At 44.7% G+C, this 13,992-nt stretch overlaps 2 protein-coding genes across 3 annotated transcripts in view; one reads left to right on the top strand and one right to left on the bottom strand.

The window, feature by feature from the left end:
* Nucleotides 1-8,420, bottom strand: Trmt5 (tRNA methyltransferase 5). The gene is made up of 5 exons (XM_052739597.1): nucleotides 8,167-8,420; nucleotides 6,126-6,778; nucleotides 3,925-4,049; nucleotides 1,764-2,415; nucleotides 1-1,388 (listed from the first exon to the last, which is right to left on the bottom strand). The coding sequence occupies exons 1-5, from the start codon at nucleotides 8,418-8,420 to the stop codon at nucleotides 1,309-1,311; spliced, it is 1,764 nt and encodes a 587-aa protein (XP_052595557.1). The 3' UTR covers nucleotides 1-1,308.
* Nucleotides 8,419-13,992, top strand: part of Slc38a6 (solute carrier family 38 member 6) — an 84,334-nt gene continuing 78,760 nt past the window's right edge. For both annotated transcript variants that reach the window (XM_052739598.1, XM_052739599.1), the window contains exons 1-2: nucleotides 8,419-8,526; nucleotides 9,982-10,112. In XM_052739598.1, the coding sequence (XP_052595558.1) occupies nucleotides 8,419-8,526; nucleotides 9,982-10,112 (239 nt within the window). The remainder of the gene's footprint in view (nucleotides 8,527-9,981; nucleotides 10,113-13,992) is intronic.

Genomic DNA, 13,992 nt, shown 5'->3' with positions numbered 1-13,992 from the left:
TTATTTCTTTTTCTTTTTTTTTTTTTTGGACAAGGGTATACATGCTTTGTCATCTGATATAAAAATAATCCACACCCCACTGAAACTTCAAAGCATAATATATCCAAGGTCCATTTCTCCTGATATAATGGGTAGGCACTACTCACAAAAGAATGAAATTTGTGAAGCTGGGCATGGTGACTCACCTGTCATCCTAGCATCTAGGAGGCTGAGGCAGGAGGGTTGCTGTAAGTTCAAGCCCAACCTGGGCTGCATAGTAAATTCTGGGTCAGAGTGAGCTAGAGTGTGAGACTCTTGTCCCCAAACAACAATGTGTATTGTGGTTATGTGCACAGCATTCAAAATGCTGTCTCCTGAGTTCTAACCATGTCCGCGGGATGTGTAGCACGCCAAGCTGCAGTATGGCCATGAGGGTCACCTCGAGGTCTGTGCTGTAATTGCTCCACTCTGCTGTCTATCGTGGCAGCAGCTGTAGACAGTATGAAAACTGACAGGTGCCAATCAAAGTTCATGCACACCAAAACCCCAAAACTCAAATTCATGTAAGTTCCATGTCACAAAATGTTATTATTTTTCAATAAAGCAAATCCTCCTGTCATAGGCCATTATGCCAGATGTGGCCTGGAAGGTGTGGGTTTCCTATTCCTCATCTAAATAATTTAACTTTGTGTTACTTTTATACTGCTAATTGGTAGTAGAGAAGTTACATAAAATAATCACGTTTTTCCACTAATAACTACAATGTAGTTAAATGCTTTCCTAGTTAAGCAGAATATAGTCGCTCAGTTTTTAAAAACTGTCTCTCTGAGGGACAGACACTATTAAAAAACCATTTATCTAATAAAAATAACTTGATTGTAAAATGGTTATATAATTTAGATTTTTAATTTATTAATTTGTTCATTTATTTTGCACCTGTGTATGCATGAGTGCCTTGGTGCACACATGAGGTGAGAAGAAAACTTCCAGGAGTGTCTCCTTTGACCATGTTGGTCCCAGGGATCAAACTCAGGTCCTCAGGCTTGGCAGCAAGCACCTCTACTCACTGAGCCTTCTTACTGGCCCATCCCAATTCTACTTTAAAACTGTGCTGGATAATGGTGGTTCATGCCTGAAATTCCAACAATAAAACTGTCTACAATACAAGTTCAGCTTATTTCAGTTAAATTTTACTTTGGTAATGTTCCATTTATAGGAGCAAAATATAAGGGCTCAATTACAAATACCTGATAGTCAAAGTTTATCAAATCATACAAATTGTACTTCTTTACAAAAAATTTACTGGAGAGATGGAGAAAGCATTTCCAACTAAGAATCTGATGTAATTTGTGGTTCTGAGACAGAATCATCTGTCCTCTGCCGTTTAAGAGATGGCTCTTCGGGATTCTCTGTAACAAATTAAGAAAACTCATTTTAGAGGATTTTTAACAGTTGAATACAACTTTTTTTAAAGAAGATATTCTTAAGATTTTTTTCATTCAGTCACCTTAAAGAACATTGCTGTAGATTTATTATTTTAACAAGCCGATTAGACTAAACCACATACCATGCTAAAACTTGAAGAAACATTCTAAGCTAAGTGGCAAGGTATCACAAACAAAATGACTGGAACTAGTTTAATTTCCCCACTTCCAAACCTTAACACACAACACACACACACACACACACACACACACACACACACACACACACACACACACACACACACACGAGCTATGTTAATGGTATGATACTTCCCACTCCAGTCTCAAGAACTTGCTCACCTACACTGAGGGCCTGGGTCTTGTAGAGTGTAGCAGCAGGAATCTGGAAGGTGATACACAGCATTTCCTTGTTAGGGGCCACGTTTCTCACCAGGTGAACTGAACTACTTGCCTCCAAGGGAACGCCTAACACATCTCCAGCTCGCTGACAGACATCCTGAGCAGGATTGGCGTCTTTGGAGAAACAGTAGCAGTGCACTGTGGGAAGGAGCTCACTGCTGCTCGGCTGCCCGTCTAGGAGTGACCTGAAAACACCGAGAAACTCTATGGCCTTTGCTGGCAAGTTCATGACAATGTGGACAGAGGGTTTTGCTTCGGTTGACAGTCCTAGCTGCCGCATTAACTCTTCTCTGACCGGTCCTTGGAGGAAGTCTCTTCCATCCATGTTGAAGACTTTCACTTTTTGGTCAACTTTATTCAGCTTACAATTGTGCAACAGCCATTTATGGGACTCCGGATTGAGATCATTGGCAAATACTGTGCAGTTTTTCCTTGCTGCGGGTATGGCAAAAGGCCCAACCCCAGCAAAAACATCAAACAAGACATCTCCAGGGCGGAGAAGCTCAGTGATCCGGCCGTGTTCTGTAGAGAGACGAGGATTCCAATAGACTTTGGAGAAATCAAACTCATATGTGTAATTATTTTCTCGAACCTGAAAAGGAAGGGTATCAGGTTTTTAGTTAATCTCATTGGATTTAAAGTCTGCCCACTGAAACTGGATAGGTTGTGTATGTACACATGAGAACATACATGTACATGTTACTGCCATAGGAGCAAATAACTTCACTTAAAAACATTTTCTGGCCGGGCGGTGGTGGCGCACGCCTTTAATCCCAGCACTCGGGAGGCAGAGCCTGGCGGATCTCTGTGAGTTCGAGGCCAGCCTGGTCTAAAGAGCCAGATCCAGGAATGGCACAAAGCTACACAGAGATACCCTGTCTCGAAAAACAAAAACAAAAACATTTTCTGGTTAGACTCCTGGTGTTTATACCATTTCTGTGGCCAGTTAATATCTTGCATTCACCTTTTTCATGTGAAAAGTCAGTTCTCCAAAGCCAAATAGTTGTTCCCATCCTAAAGGGTCATAAAGTTGATTCCAATTCACACAAGGAATGCTGCGCGGAGAGGCCGACTAACTGGCTTATGTTCCCAGATGAAGAAAGAAAACAACAGAATCATCTGAAGCCTTCCTCTTCTAGAACACTTCCACACAGCAAGCAAGCGGCTCTCTATAGCACTCAGGTTGCAAAGGGACATGTTAGAATTTGGGGTATCTCTATGTTTGTGGTGGTATTTTAATTGTGCTGAAATGTGATTTTATTTGTATGTTAATAAATAAAGTTTGCCTGGAGGTCAGAGGTCAGTGAGCCATAAACAGAAGTCAGGCGGTGGTAGCCCACGCCCTTAATCCGATCACATGGCAGGCAGAGTCTGTGTGTGGTCAAGGACACAGCCAAGCATGGTGACACAAGCCTTTAATCCCAGCACCAACCATAGAGACCTGGAGGTCTGTATAGACAGGCAGTGACGAGGAAGTCATGTGGCTAGGCTTAGAGCCAATGAGAAGGCAGAACAGGAAGGTAATAAAAGCGCAGTTTAGACAGGAAGAAGCTCTCTCTGGGCAAGCTACTTCGTGGTGGTAAGCTAAGGCTAGTCATGGCTATTCGCTATTTCTCTGATCTCTTCAGCTATTACCCTGTATTTGGTTCTATGTTTCTTATTTAATAAGACTGTTTAGAAATTCATCTCATATGTTTTTAGACAACAATTACTAAAATTTTACAAATTTCATATCTATAAATTAGACATTTTAAGCTCCTCATTTTATGAACAAAGAATCAAAGACCAGAAAGTCCCTAACTTAGACAAATATGCTATATCTTTCTTCTGTTTCCTGGGGCCCTAATTTCATATTGGTATATTACCTTCCCTCTTGGACCAAACCAAACACTTCTGGCCAGAGCTGGGGGCATTTAAGTGTCTGCCCCCTGAGAGTGCCCAGGAATAACCTGGCAGATGGATGTTTCAAGAACTACTTTTCACACACTGTTCCTCAGCTTGCTCTGTCCCTTAACTGTCCAGAGGCATATTGTGAACATGCTGTCTTGATTCCAAGCATCAGTCTTTCTGTTCACTTTGGGTTGGTATTACAGTGCAGTACCTTGGTTAGCATTTTCTCCTCTCCAGACAGTACCTCCATTTGGAAATTTCGGTATGTATTATCAATATTGCTGGTTTTATTTACTGCCGAGGTGAGTCCTGGGTTTTTGTCAATCATAACTTGGCCTAAAAGGTGAAAATTCATTATAAATACTGCTTGTTGTTTGTGAAATTATAATTAAAATACTTAACAGAAATGAACTACATTTTCTTTTGGTTTACAAATAAAAGCTGTACTTAGTGTGTGTAATTCTACCTACAATTCTAAAAAAAAAAAATCAAAGAGATAAGCTAATGACTTACAGCCTATATAGAATTTATGGGTACCTTAAAAAGTTTTTTTGGGGGGACTTGTGGTCTATCGTTTTCCACATTTTTGCTAAACACAGTCAAATAAACGCAAATATGAAACTGGCAAAGGATGGAACAAGAGGCTGTGAAGACCCTGAACAACAAATGGTCCCTGAAATGCCAGCAAAGACGTGCTCGTTTTTGCTGGCCTCACACCAAAGGTTTCTTTTACTCTGGGTTTGAAACAAATGCCTCCGGTTTGGAAATGTATTTCAGCCAGCAATGTTTACAACCAAGGAGACTGGGGTTCCTCAGAGTCGGACAGAAACTAAAAGTGTTCTTTTACTCGAATATTTATCATAGCTGAGAAGCTACAAAGACAAAAATATACATCAAAAATGACTTACTGTTGCTCTTTAATTAAGTCTGTATCTTTTTGCCAGCATTAAAATTTTATAAAGATCTATATGCTCTCATTTCATAAGGAAAGAACTTCATCTGTGAGTTAGTAAAATGTACTGAATATAAATTAGCTGAAATGCAATGAAATGCAATTTCAGAATTCAGAATACAATAAAAATAATGCATCAATGGCTCACTTACTGTGTTCTGCTTCAAATATCTGAACTCAATTAAAAAATTTTTTTTGAGAATTTCTGCAATGAGTTTGAGGCTGTTAACTCCCTTCCCCAACTCCTCCCGGATCCATCCCATCCCCCCTCCCTACCCACCCAATTTTGTGTCTTTTTTTCCCCACCAATCAAGTCCGGTTTGTGTGGCCCACATATTCAGAGCTGTATTGCCTTCCACCAATTTTCAAGATATAAAAGTTAATTTTAAATGAAATGTTAAGACATTAAAAGCAATTCTACAACTCCATAGCAAAAACTTAGAGCTTTGCACTTGTTTGGTAAGTCCACTGAGCGGTATCGCCAGCCAGAAGTGTTTTATTTTTAACCCTTGAGCATTTTATGAAAAATTAAAAACCAAGCATGACCAAGGGATGTTTTGAGTTAGGGTAGGCAGGCACTGACATGTGGGTAGGTAGCCCACATCTGACATTGCACCTAATCCCCACTCTCAGGGTCACTACTGTGCAGGATCAGTGTCTTTGTTAATAAAAACAGAGAAGCGGAGGGGTTGGGGATTTAGCTCAGTAGTAGAGCACGTGCCTAGCAAGCGCAAGGCCCTGGGTTCGGTCCTCAGCTCTAAAAAACAAAACAAAACAAAACAAAACAGAGAAGCAGAATGGCATTATCAAGTCCCAGCCGTGCAAAACACTGACTACTGCATCTTAAAGCTGTGAGTAATTCCCACAAATTTTGAAAATTATTGTATTAAAAAAGGCAGTAATCCACAGACTGCATGGATGCCGAGTATTTATATAAAATGATTTTGACTGGTCTTCCATCTAAAGAGTAAAGGCCTTGGGTCTCCGTGGAGCTACAATAGTGGGGTGTTCATTACAGTTTCTAAACAGCTAGGAACACTTAAAATGTCTTAAAGTGCTTAACTTAAAGAAGAGGCATAATTAGCTAAATCAATAAATGAACAGCATTGTATATCTGACTTTAATTAAAACACTGCCATTTTTGAAACTTAGTACTAAACATTGTCCCAGAGGCCTAATGGTTTTTTGGACTGAAAGAATTATGTTCAATATAGAGCACAGCTTTTGTGTGTGTGTGTGTGTTGGGAGACCCAAAGTCTATGCCAATCCTGTGACTAGAGAGAAGATATTCCAAAAGGCTCGTCATAAACAGGGATGGTGCTTATGATTTGGCTTCAGATTAAAACTAAACTACCCTGCTTCTCTAAGTTAGAATTTTAAAGTAAAAATTGAAGCACTAACATTAGAATCAGTCTTTTTTTTTTTTTTCTAGAACATGAATCTGACTATAATACACCTACCAATTAAATGCTTGAACGGCAGCTGATGGTCTCGGAGATTCAGGTGTGCGATGTGCCCAACCCTGCTGAACCCTGAGGTCACGTCTTGACCTTCCGGAAGCACAGCTCTCAAAATTTCTTCTGACTTAAAGTTTTCATAAGTTAGTTCCAAATTGTATTCGGATAACTGTGGACTGACATCGAGTTCTTCTAAAGCACCAAGTTCTGCCTTCTCAAAGGACTCAACGGAAAGCATTTTGAAGGGATCCAACATGATGAGTCTACTGTCCTCATCTTCGGGATCTTCAACGACACGCTTTATGCCCGGGCGCTGCAGGGCTACTCTCTTGAGGGCACGCATCAATCTGTTGACGACGTCTTTCCTCGCTTTGAGCACTGGGATGGACACTGTCTTTTTAAAAGCTGTCCTATCCAGTTCTGTCATTCCTCGAACACCAGAGGGTGGTGAAAATAACTCAGGATCTCTCATACTTGCTTCTGTTTCTGGCATGGTTGGGAATCCTTGTCTCTGACCCAACCAAAAAACACTAGGTGCTTTCCTAAGCCTTGGTACCAATGTCCTTGTGATTGTGGACAAAGATACAGATTCACTGGGGCGACACCATTCTACTTGCAGAAGTCTTCTTGAGAATCCCAATGGCTTCCATAAGATTCTAGGAAAAAGATTCAAAAACACCATCAAACTACATAGGAGTCCATTCACAACGGCTTGAGAATGAAAACAAACTCTTTTAAATCACCTGCTAAGTGCTGACTGAAAGTCTGAAAGGCATAGAGGGACAGTAGTCTCTCTTGCAGGACAGTACAATTTTTGTCACTGGTTAAACAATAAATTTGCGTCTTCAGTCTGCTTGCCCTTCTAACAGAAGGATTAACAGTCCAGCTGCCTCCCCATATTCAATGACCTCTGCTCACAATTTTCTACAGAACACACAGAGAATTGGAAGTGTGAAATCTGAGTTAAGGGGGATCTCTAAATGAAATGGTTACTATATTGGATGCCACCAATGGACATATTTCCTAGGATATTCTTACAGGCGTTTGTATCAGAAGCTTTATTATGAACTTTGTAAGCTAAGGAGTAAGTTAATCACCCAAAGTTGTGTGGCTGGTAAGTGGTTCAGCAAGGCCTAAAAGGTAGCTCGTCTAGCATGCATGAAGCCTTGGGGGTCTATCCCCAGCATCACTTATACCAGCCACAGTGGTGCCTGTCTGTAATCTCAGCAATAGGGAGACAGGAGGGTTAAAAGTTCAAGGCCAGCCTGGGACGCATTTGAGACCAATCTCAGAAGACAAAAACCTTGGTTAAGAATGACCTTAAGGGCTGGAGATATAGCTCAGCCGGAAGAGTGCTTTGCCTGGCATGCACGCACAAATCCATGGGCTTTCAGCACTGCATAATGGGTACAGCGGTGCAGGTCTCTGAGTCCAACACTCCACTCAGAAGAGCAGGCAAGGCAGGAGAATCAGAAATTCATCCTCCAGGCCAGCCTAGGTAAACGAGATCCTCTCCCCTCCCACGTGGCCTTAGTATATTGCTAGGATGCCATTCACACTGTAGTGTCATGGGCCTTGCCTGAAGTGCCTTGGCTTCGGTATTTTGATGGACAAGGCTTGACTGTGTGTTTGAAGCACAGTATTAGCTGTTCATTCCATCTTTTAAAACACGAAGTAAGTGGTAAAGGGTCCTGTCAGAGGCCACTATACTATAAAGCAATGAAGTTTAGAGTTATACTAGTATTTAATGAACCATACTGAAACTCAGTAATTCTAGGTGTCCATTTATTATTTGTAAAATGTGGATTAAAAACCATGAAAAGATTTTCGTGGTACTGGCAATCTAATCCTGGGCAATACTCATGCTCGGCAATCGTTCAAGCCACCGAGCTACATACACCCCAACCCTCCCCAGGCGTTTAACTGGAGCACGGCTGCTGCCGCCGGACCGTCAGATCTCTCTCATCACCCGGGACCCTTGCAACCCCTTCACCAGGCGCCCCTTCCCAAGTCCCGGAGGGCGGGCGAAGACCAGAACCCTCACCTCATGCTCTGGTGCAGCTCGGCAATGTCTCTTCTGCGGGTGGGCGTGGCCTCGGCGACGTCATCACTGTTGGCCGCAGAGGGAGCGTAGAGAGTCAGCTCTGGCGGACTCGCTCCGCTCTTCCTGGCCGCGGGAAGGTACGGGAACCCGGAAGGGCCAGGCCCGTAACTCCGCCCCTGACGCGGCTCCACAGGGCGCGTGGGGCCGGACCAGAGGCTCGCCGATGGACTTGGTAGTCGGCCGCGGAGCAGCATGCAGGCGTCGCAGGGCAGCAACCAAGCCGAGCCGGGCTGGTACGTCTCTGCCCAGCAGCCGGAGGAGGCGGCGGCTGCGGAAGAGTGGAGCCCGTTGCTAAGCAACGTAAGTGGGCTCCGCTAACAGCGCGGGGCTGCTGCCCTGCAGCATCCTCCAAGCGCTTGCTAGAAGAGTTCTGGACGTGAGGGGACGGACCCCGGGGTGGGACTCGAACCACTGACCCCAGCCGGGTTTGGAATGTGGCAGTCGCTTGGCGCGCTCAGTCCAGAGTGGGGCTTGGGACACCGGCCCGGCGGGATGAGCCAGGGTTTTGTGACTCACAGTTGTTTTGTATCTTTGTCGCCTTTCAATTTCCTCTAGTCTTGTGAGGTCTTTGCAAGAATCATGAGATGATTTTTTTTTTGGACTTAATCGTGGGGCGAAGGGAAAGGTGAGCTCTAGGCACTTTAATTCAGATGTCCCTGTAAGTGAGGACGAGGAGAGGGATCTGTACGCACACAGCTTGTCCTTAACCTAAAGCCGGGGTAGTAGGCTGTGTGAGCCCCAGGACCCCCGCCCCCTCTTCGGTGCCGAAGATCCGGCCCAGGACCTTGGGCATGCTAGACAAGCGCCCTAACCCAGTACTGCTTTCCAGTCCTGGGACTCCACTTTAACTGAAATCCATATACGGTTAACAGTGGATAGTTTTGCTTCTGTTGTCCCTGTAAGATATTCCTGATCGTCCTTGCTGGGCAGACTTAATTCATTAGGTATATAAATAAAAGGTTAGTTTTGCAGCCCTAGTACTTGGGGAGGAACAGTTATGGACAGCAGTTCCATGCTGACACAGGGATTCATCAGGAATCACGTGAGCTGAGGCCTCTTCCTTCTCTCAGTCTCCACCCTTTGTTTACCTTATCTTGATCCCTTGAAGTCACAAGAAAGGCCATGGCTCCTCCTGAGGCCAGCCTGGGCCCTGTACTGGAGGAGGTCTTTTTCTGAAAGACCAGGTTCCTCGAACTGCACCAAGAGGTCAAAAGGAAAGGAACAAGTGCTGTGTCCGAATTTGCTTTCTGGTGCTGTGATAAAGCCTATGACAAGAAGCAACTTGGGGAGGAAAGGGTTTATTTTATCTTACAGCTATAGTCCATCATGAAGAGAAGTCAGGGCAGGAACCTGGAAGCAGAAACGGAAGCAGAGGCCATGGAGGAACACTGCTTTTTGGCTTGCCCCTTCTGGCTTGCTCAGCTTGCTTTCTTTCAGGCGGGCCTGCCCAGGGATGGCACCACCCAAAGTGGGCTGTGCCCTTCCATGTCAGTCAGGAAAATGCCCACCCCCCCCCACAGGCTTGCCTGCAGGCTAGTCTGATGAGGGTATTCTCTCAGCTGAGGTTTCCTCTTCTCAGATGACTCTAGCTTGTATTATATGGACAGAAGACCTAACCCTGTCCTGGTTATGTAGTTAGTGTTGCACACAAATTCTCAGGTTTGTAGATCGCCTGCCTAATTTGACAGTGATGTTTGGACAGATTTTTAAATTCCTCATTCGGACGTTTAAAGTGGCTAAACCGTGTGTTTACAGGAACCTCACAGACAGCGATCTCCGGGTGTTTCATTTGGTTTCTCAGTCTTTAATGTGATGAACGCCATCATGGGAAGCGGCATCCTTGGATTAGCTTATGTGATGGCTAATACCGGTATCCTTGGATTTAGGTGAGGCCTGTTTTCGTATTTTATCATCACTTTTTCATTTTGATAAAGAATTCCGGTTCCAGAAGTTACTGGTCTACAATTTCTAGGTGGGTGATTGCTGAGGTTTTGGCATTGTTTTGTCACGCTTATGCCTCACTAATCTGTGGTTTGGAGGAATGCTGCATACCACCATCAGGCACTGCTTGAGGGATGTGTGCTCTTGTAAGAACATCAAGACGGAAATCAGTGACTCTTCAGACAGCATGGGCTTTAGTTGGAAAAGGACCTGCAGAGGGGGGACCTCTGGTGTAAGAACCTGAGCCTGTTGCCTTACAGGCTGGGGTAGTTAGTTACAGGGCACAAAAAGGGAAGGAGGAAGGCCACTGTAATGTTTCCCTTTTTGGCAGGTGGTTGCTAGAGGTAGCTAGGGGAGTGAGGTGAGTGGTGAGGATGTTACGTGATAGGTAAGCATCTTTTCCTGGTCACTCATTACTAGGGTCCATAGGGCACAGAGGGTGAGAATCTAGAAAAACAAGTTACTTTAGTCACTAAGGCCCGAATGACTTTAGTTTGGGAATTGTCATTGCTAAACCAAATGGAGCAGCCATGGCTAACGGTTCTGAAGCGCAGCGCTAGCCTGATTCATTGTTGGGTGATCCGTATAGAGTGTACTCAAATGTAGGTGGCGAGGCTGCTCACACATCTACGCTATATGGTGCAGCCTGTTGCTCCTAGGCTAAAGATCATGTAGTATAATGCATTCTGTTGTTAGTGCAGTAAAGCCATTGTAGCATAATGGTCTTTGTGCATCTAAACATGCAAGAGATTTAGTGAAAGAAAAGTGATGTTCCTGACTAGGACATGACTGGGAGCAGAGGTTCGAGGAGGGTCTGTCTGTTTGTTTTGTTTTTCTTTGTTTTTTGAGACAGGGTTTCTCTGTGTAGCCCAGCTGTCCTGGAACTTACTTTGCAGACCAGGCTGGCCTCGAACCACAAAGATCTGCCTCCTTCTGCCTCCCAAGTGCTGGGATTAAAGGAGTACACCACCACTGCCTGGCTAGAGGACTAGTTTTACGGGTCTTTTGTTTTGTTTTTAACTTTTTGATTCTTGCTATAACAGCTTAAAGTACAAACATGTCATTTACCATCTAAAACCTTCCTTTATGTCCTAATTCTATAAGGTTTTTAAAAGTTTAATCTGCTTTTATTTTAGTATTTTACTTTTTAAATTTTTTTCTTTAAAACTAAGACACAAACACACTCCCTACCTGAGAGCCAGGATCACCAACATCAGTCTCCATCCTCTTCCCCTGGGAGGTCTTCAGGGCAACACACAGCTGAAGCTATGGTCCAACAGGCCTTTTCTGAAGCTCCTGGAGGATTGGTCAGAGACTGCATTACAGTTAACATCCTCCATAACAAGAAGGAACCTGCTTCACACCTGAAGGATTGGTCAGAGACTGCATTACAGTTAACATCCCTCCATAACAAGAAGGAACCTGCTTCACACCTATAATCCCGGTAGTTGGGAGGTAGAGACAAGAAGATCAGGAATTCAGGGTTTTCTTCAGCCAATAAGTTCAAGACTAGCCTAAGCTACATGAAACCCTGCCTCAAAAAACCAACCAACCAACCAACCAACCAACCAACCAACAGAAATGACAATAAAAGTGTACTCTAAAGTCATGATTTAAAAAACACAGTATATTCTGGGCAGCCCCACGGCCATCACGCCACAGCTTCCCAGCGGGGCCATCCACGGTCTTCTGGGTGGCAGTGATGGCGTGGACTGTGGTCATGAGTCCTTCCACAATGCCAAAGTTGTCATGGATGACCTTGGCCAGGGGGGCTAAGCAGTTGGTGGTGCAGGAAGCATTGCTGATAATCTTGAGTGAGTTGTCGTACTTCTCATGGTTGACACCCATCACAAACATGGGGGCGTCAGCAGAAGGGGCGGAGATGATGACCCTTTTGGCTCCGCCCTTCAAGTGGGCCCCAGCCTTCTCCATGGTGGTGAAGACACCAGTGGACTCCACAACGTACTCGGCACCAGCCTCCACCGGTGCCACCAAGGCTGTGGGCAAGGTCATCCCAGAGCTGAATGGGAAGCTCACGGGCATGGCCTTCCGTGTTCCCACCCCCAATGTGTCCGTTGTGGATCTGACATGCCGCCTGCAGAAACCTGCCAAGTATGACGACATCAAGAAGGTGGTGAAGCAGGCGTCGGAGGGCCCACTAAAGGGCATCCTGGGCTACACTGAGGACCAGGTTGTCTCCTGTGACTTCAACAGTGACCCCCACTCTTCCACCTTCGATGCTGGGGCTGGCATTGCTCTCAATGACAACTTTGTGAAGCTCATCTCCTGGTACGACAATGAATTTGGCTACAGCAACAGGGTGGTGGACCTCATGGCCTACATGGCCTCCAAGGAGTAAGAAGCCCACCCTGGACCACCCACCCCAGCAAGGACAGCAAGAGAGACCCTCAGCTGCTGAGCAGTTCCTGTCCCATCTCAGTCCCCGATACTGAGCATCTCCCTCAGTTTCCATCCCAGACCCCCAGAACAACAGGAGGGGCTTAGGGAGCCCTACTCTCTTGAACACCATCAATAAAGTTCACTGCACCCCAAAAAAAAAAAAAAAAAAAACACAGTATAGTAATATAATAAATACATAAACCAATGATTTGATTATTTATTCTTCGTGAATAATCTATACCAGATGTAAAAGCATGTACTACACTTTGTGTGATTGGCAGTATAGTAGTGTGTTTTCCCCAGCTTCAACATGACCGTGAGTAATATGTTGCGCTATGACACGAAAACAGCCATAGTATCACTAAGACCTCATTGGTAACCCAGACATCATTATACAGTACAAGACTGGTGTTGATTTTTACTAATCTAAAAATGTGGCTAAGATTGTTGTTTTTGTTTTTTTTTTAAAAACTTGATTTACACTCATTTATAATTTTTTTAAAAGCCTCTTATTCAAGTTAATGTATGTCAGGTTGTCCAGTGTGAATCAAAACTTGTCAGTCATGCAAGTTAATATCAGTTCTGTGGCTATTTTCAAGAGTTGATTATGGGCCTGTGTCTTCATACTGTTCTATTGCTGTGACCAGACACTGTGCCCAAGGCAGCTTATAAAAGAAAGCAGTTACTGGGGGCTTGCTCAAAGTGTCCGACGGTTAATCCACCATCACCATGCTGGGGAGTGTGGCTGGCCGCAGGCAGGCAGGCAGGCATGGCACTGGAGCAGTAGCTGAGAGCTTTCACCCTGATCCACAGGCCAGAGGCACGGGACAAGACACACCTCCCAATCCTTCCCGATTTGGTCACCAACTGCTGAGCAAGCACCCAGTGCTGGCCAGGAGCCTCTGGGGGCCATTCTCTTGCCAACCGCCCCAGCCAGTTAGCCCCATGGTTTCTGGCTGTTGGTCACGTAGTGCTTTGTTTAGTCAGATTTTCATTGTCACCTGCTGGTTTGGGTTCTCTGAGTTCATGTCGGCTCTGAGCTGTGCAATCTTCCAGAACCAGACCTCGTACCGAGCACCCAGCACCGGGTTCCTTTGGCTCATTTGTCAGTAGAAACCAACGTCTCATTTCACTTTCCTCCCTTCTCCCCGCCTTTCTTGATAAGCAAAACAGCTTTTAAGTAGCCCGCTTTGGTTTTGTTGTGGGATGCGTTCACACGCGTTGACAATTCCAAAAACTGCATGGGACATGTCAGGCAACCCAGAATCGGAGAGCCTCTTCTTTTAAAGCTCTCTGAGAACTTCCTGTTTTATATCAAGAGTCTTAGATGCAGGTGGACAGCGCTGACAGTGGTCTCACTGTCAAATCAGAGGTCCCTTTGGTGGTTGTCAGATGTTAATTTGTGAGGTCTCCGATGCCAGTTCA

Source organism: Peromyscus californicus, unplaced genomic scaffold (genome assembly GCF_007827085.1).
Source record: "Peromyscus californicus insignis strain IS unplaced genomic scaffold, ASM782708v3 Scaffold_15__1_contigs__length_86483966, whole genome shotgun sequence".
Classification (NCBI taxonomy): domain Eukaryota; kingdom Metazoa; phylum Chordata; class Mammalia; order Rodentia; family Cricetidae; genus Peromyscus; species Peromyscus californicus.
The sequence above is the reverse complement of the archived record's forward strand: the minus strand, read 5'-3'. Positions and strand labels throughout refer to the sequence as shown.

Bases quoted from the DNA above. Each gene is read 5' to 3' on its own strand.
- Trmt5 (XM_052739597.1), bottom strand. From the start codon at position 8,420: ATGCTGCTCCGCGGCCGACTACCAAGTCCATCGGCGAGCCTCTGGTCC. The intron at 2,416-3,924 runs GTACTGCACTGT...CTTCCTTTTCAG, and splicing joins AGGAGAAAATGCTAACCAAG to GTTCGAGAAAATAATTACAC. The intron at 1,389-1,763 runs GTGAGCAAGTTC...AATTTGTTACAG, and splicing joins GACCCAGGCCCTCAGTGTAG to AGAATCCCGAAGAGCCATCT.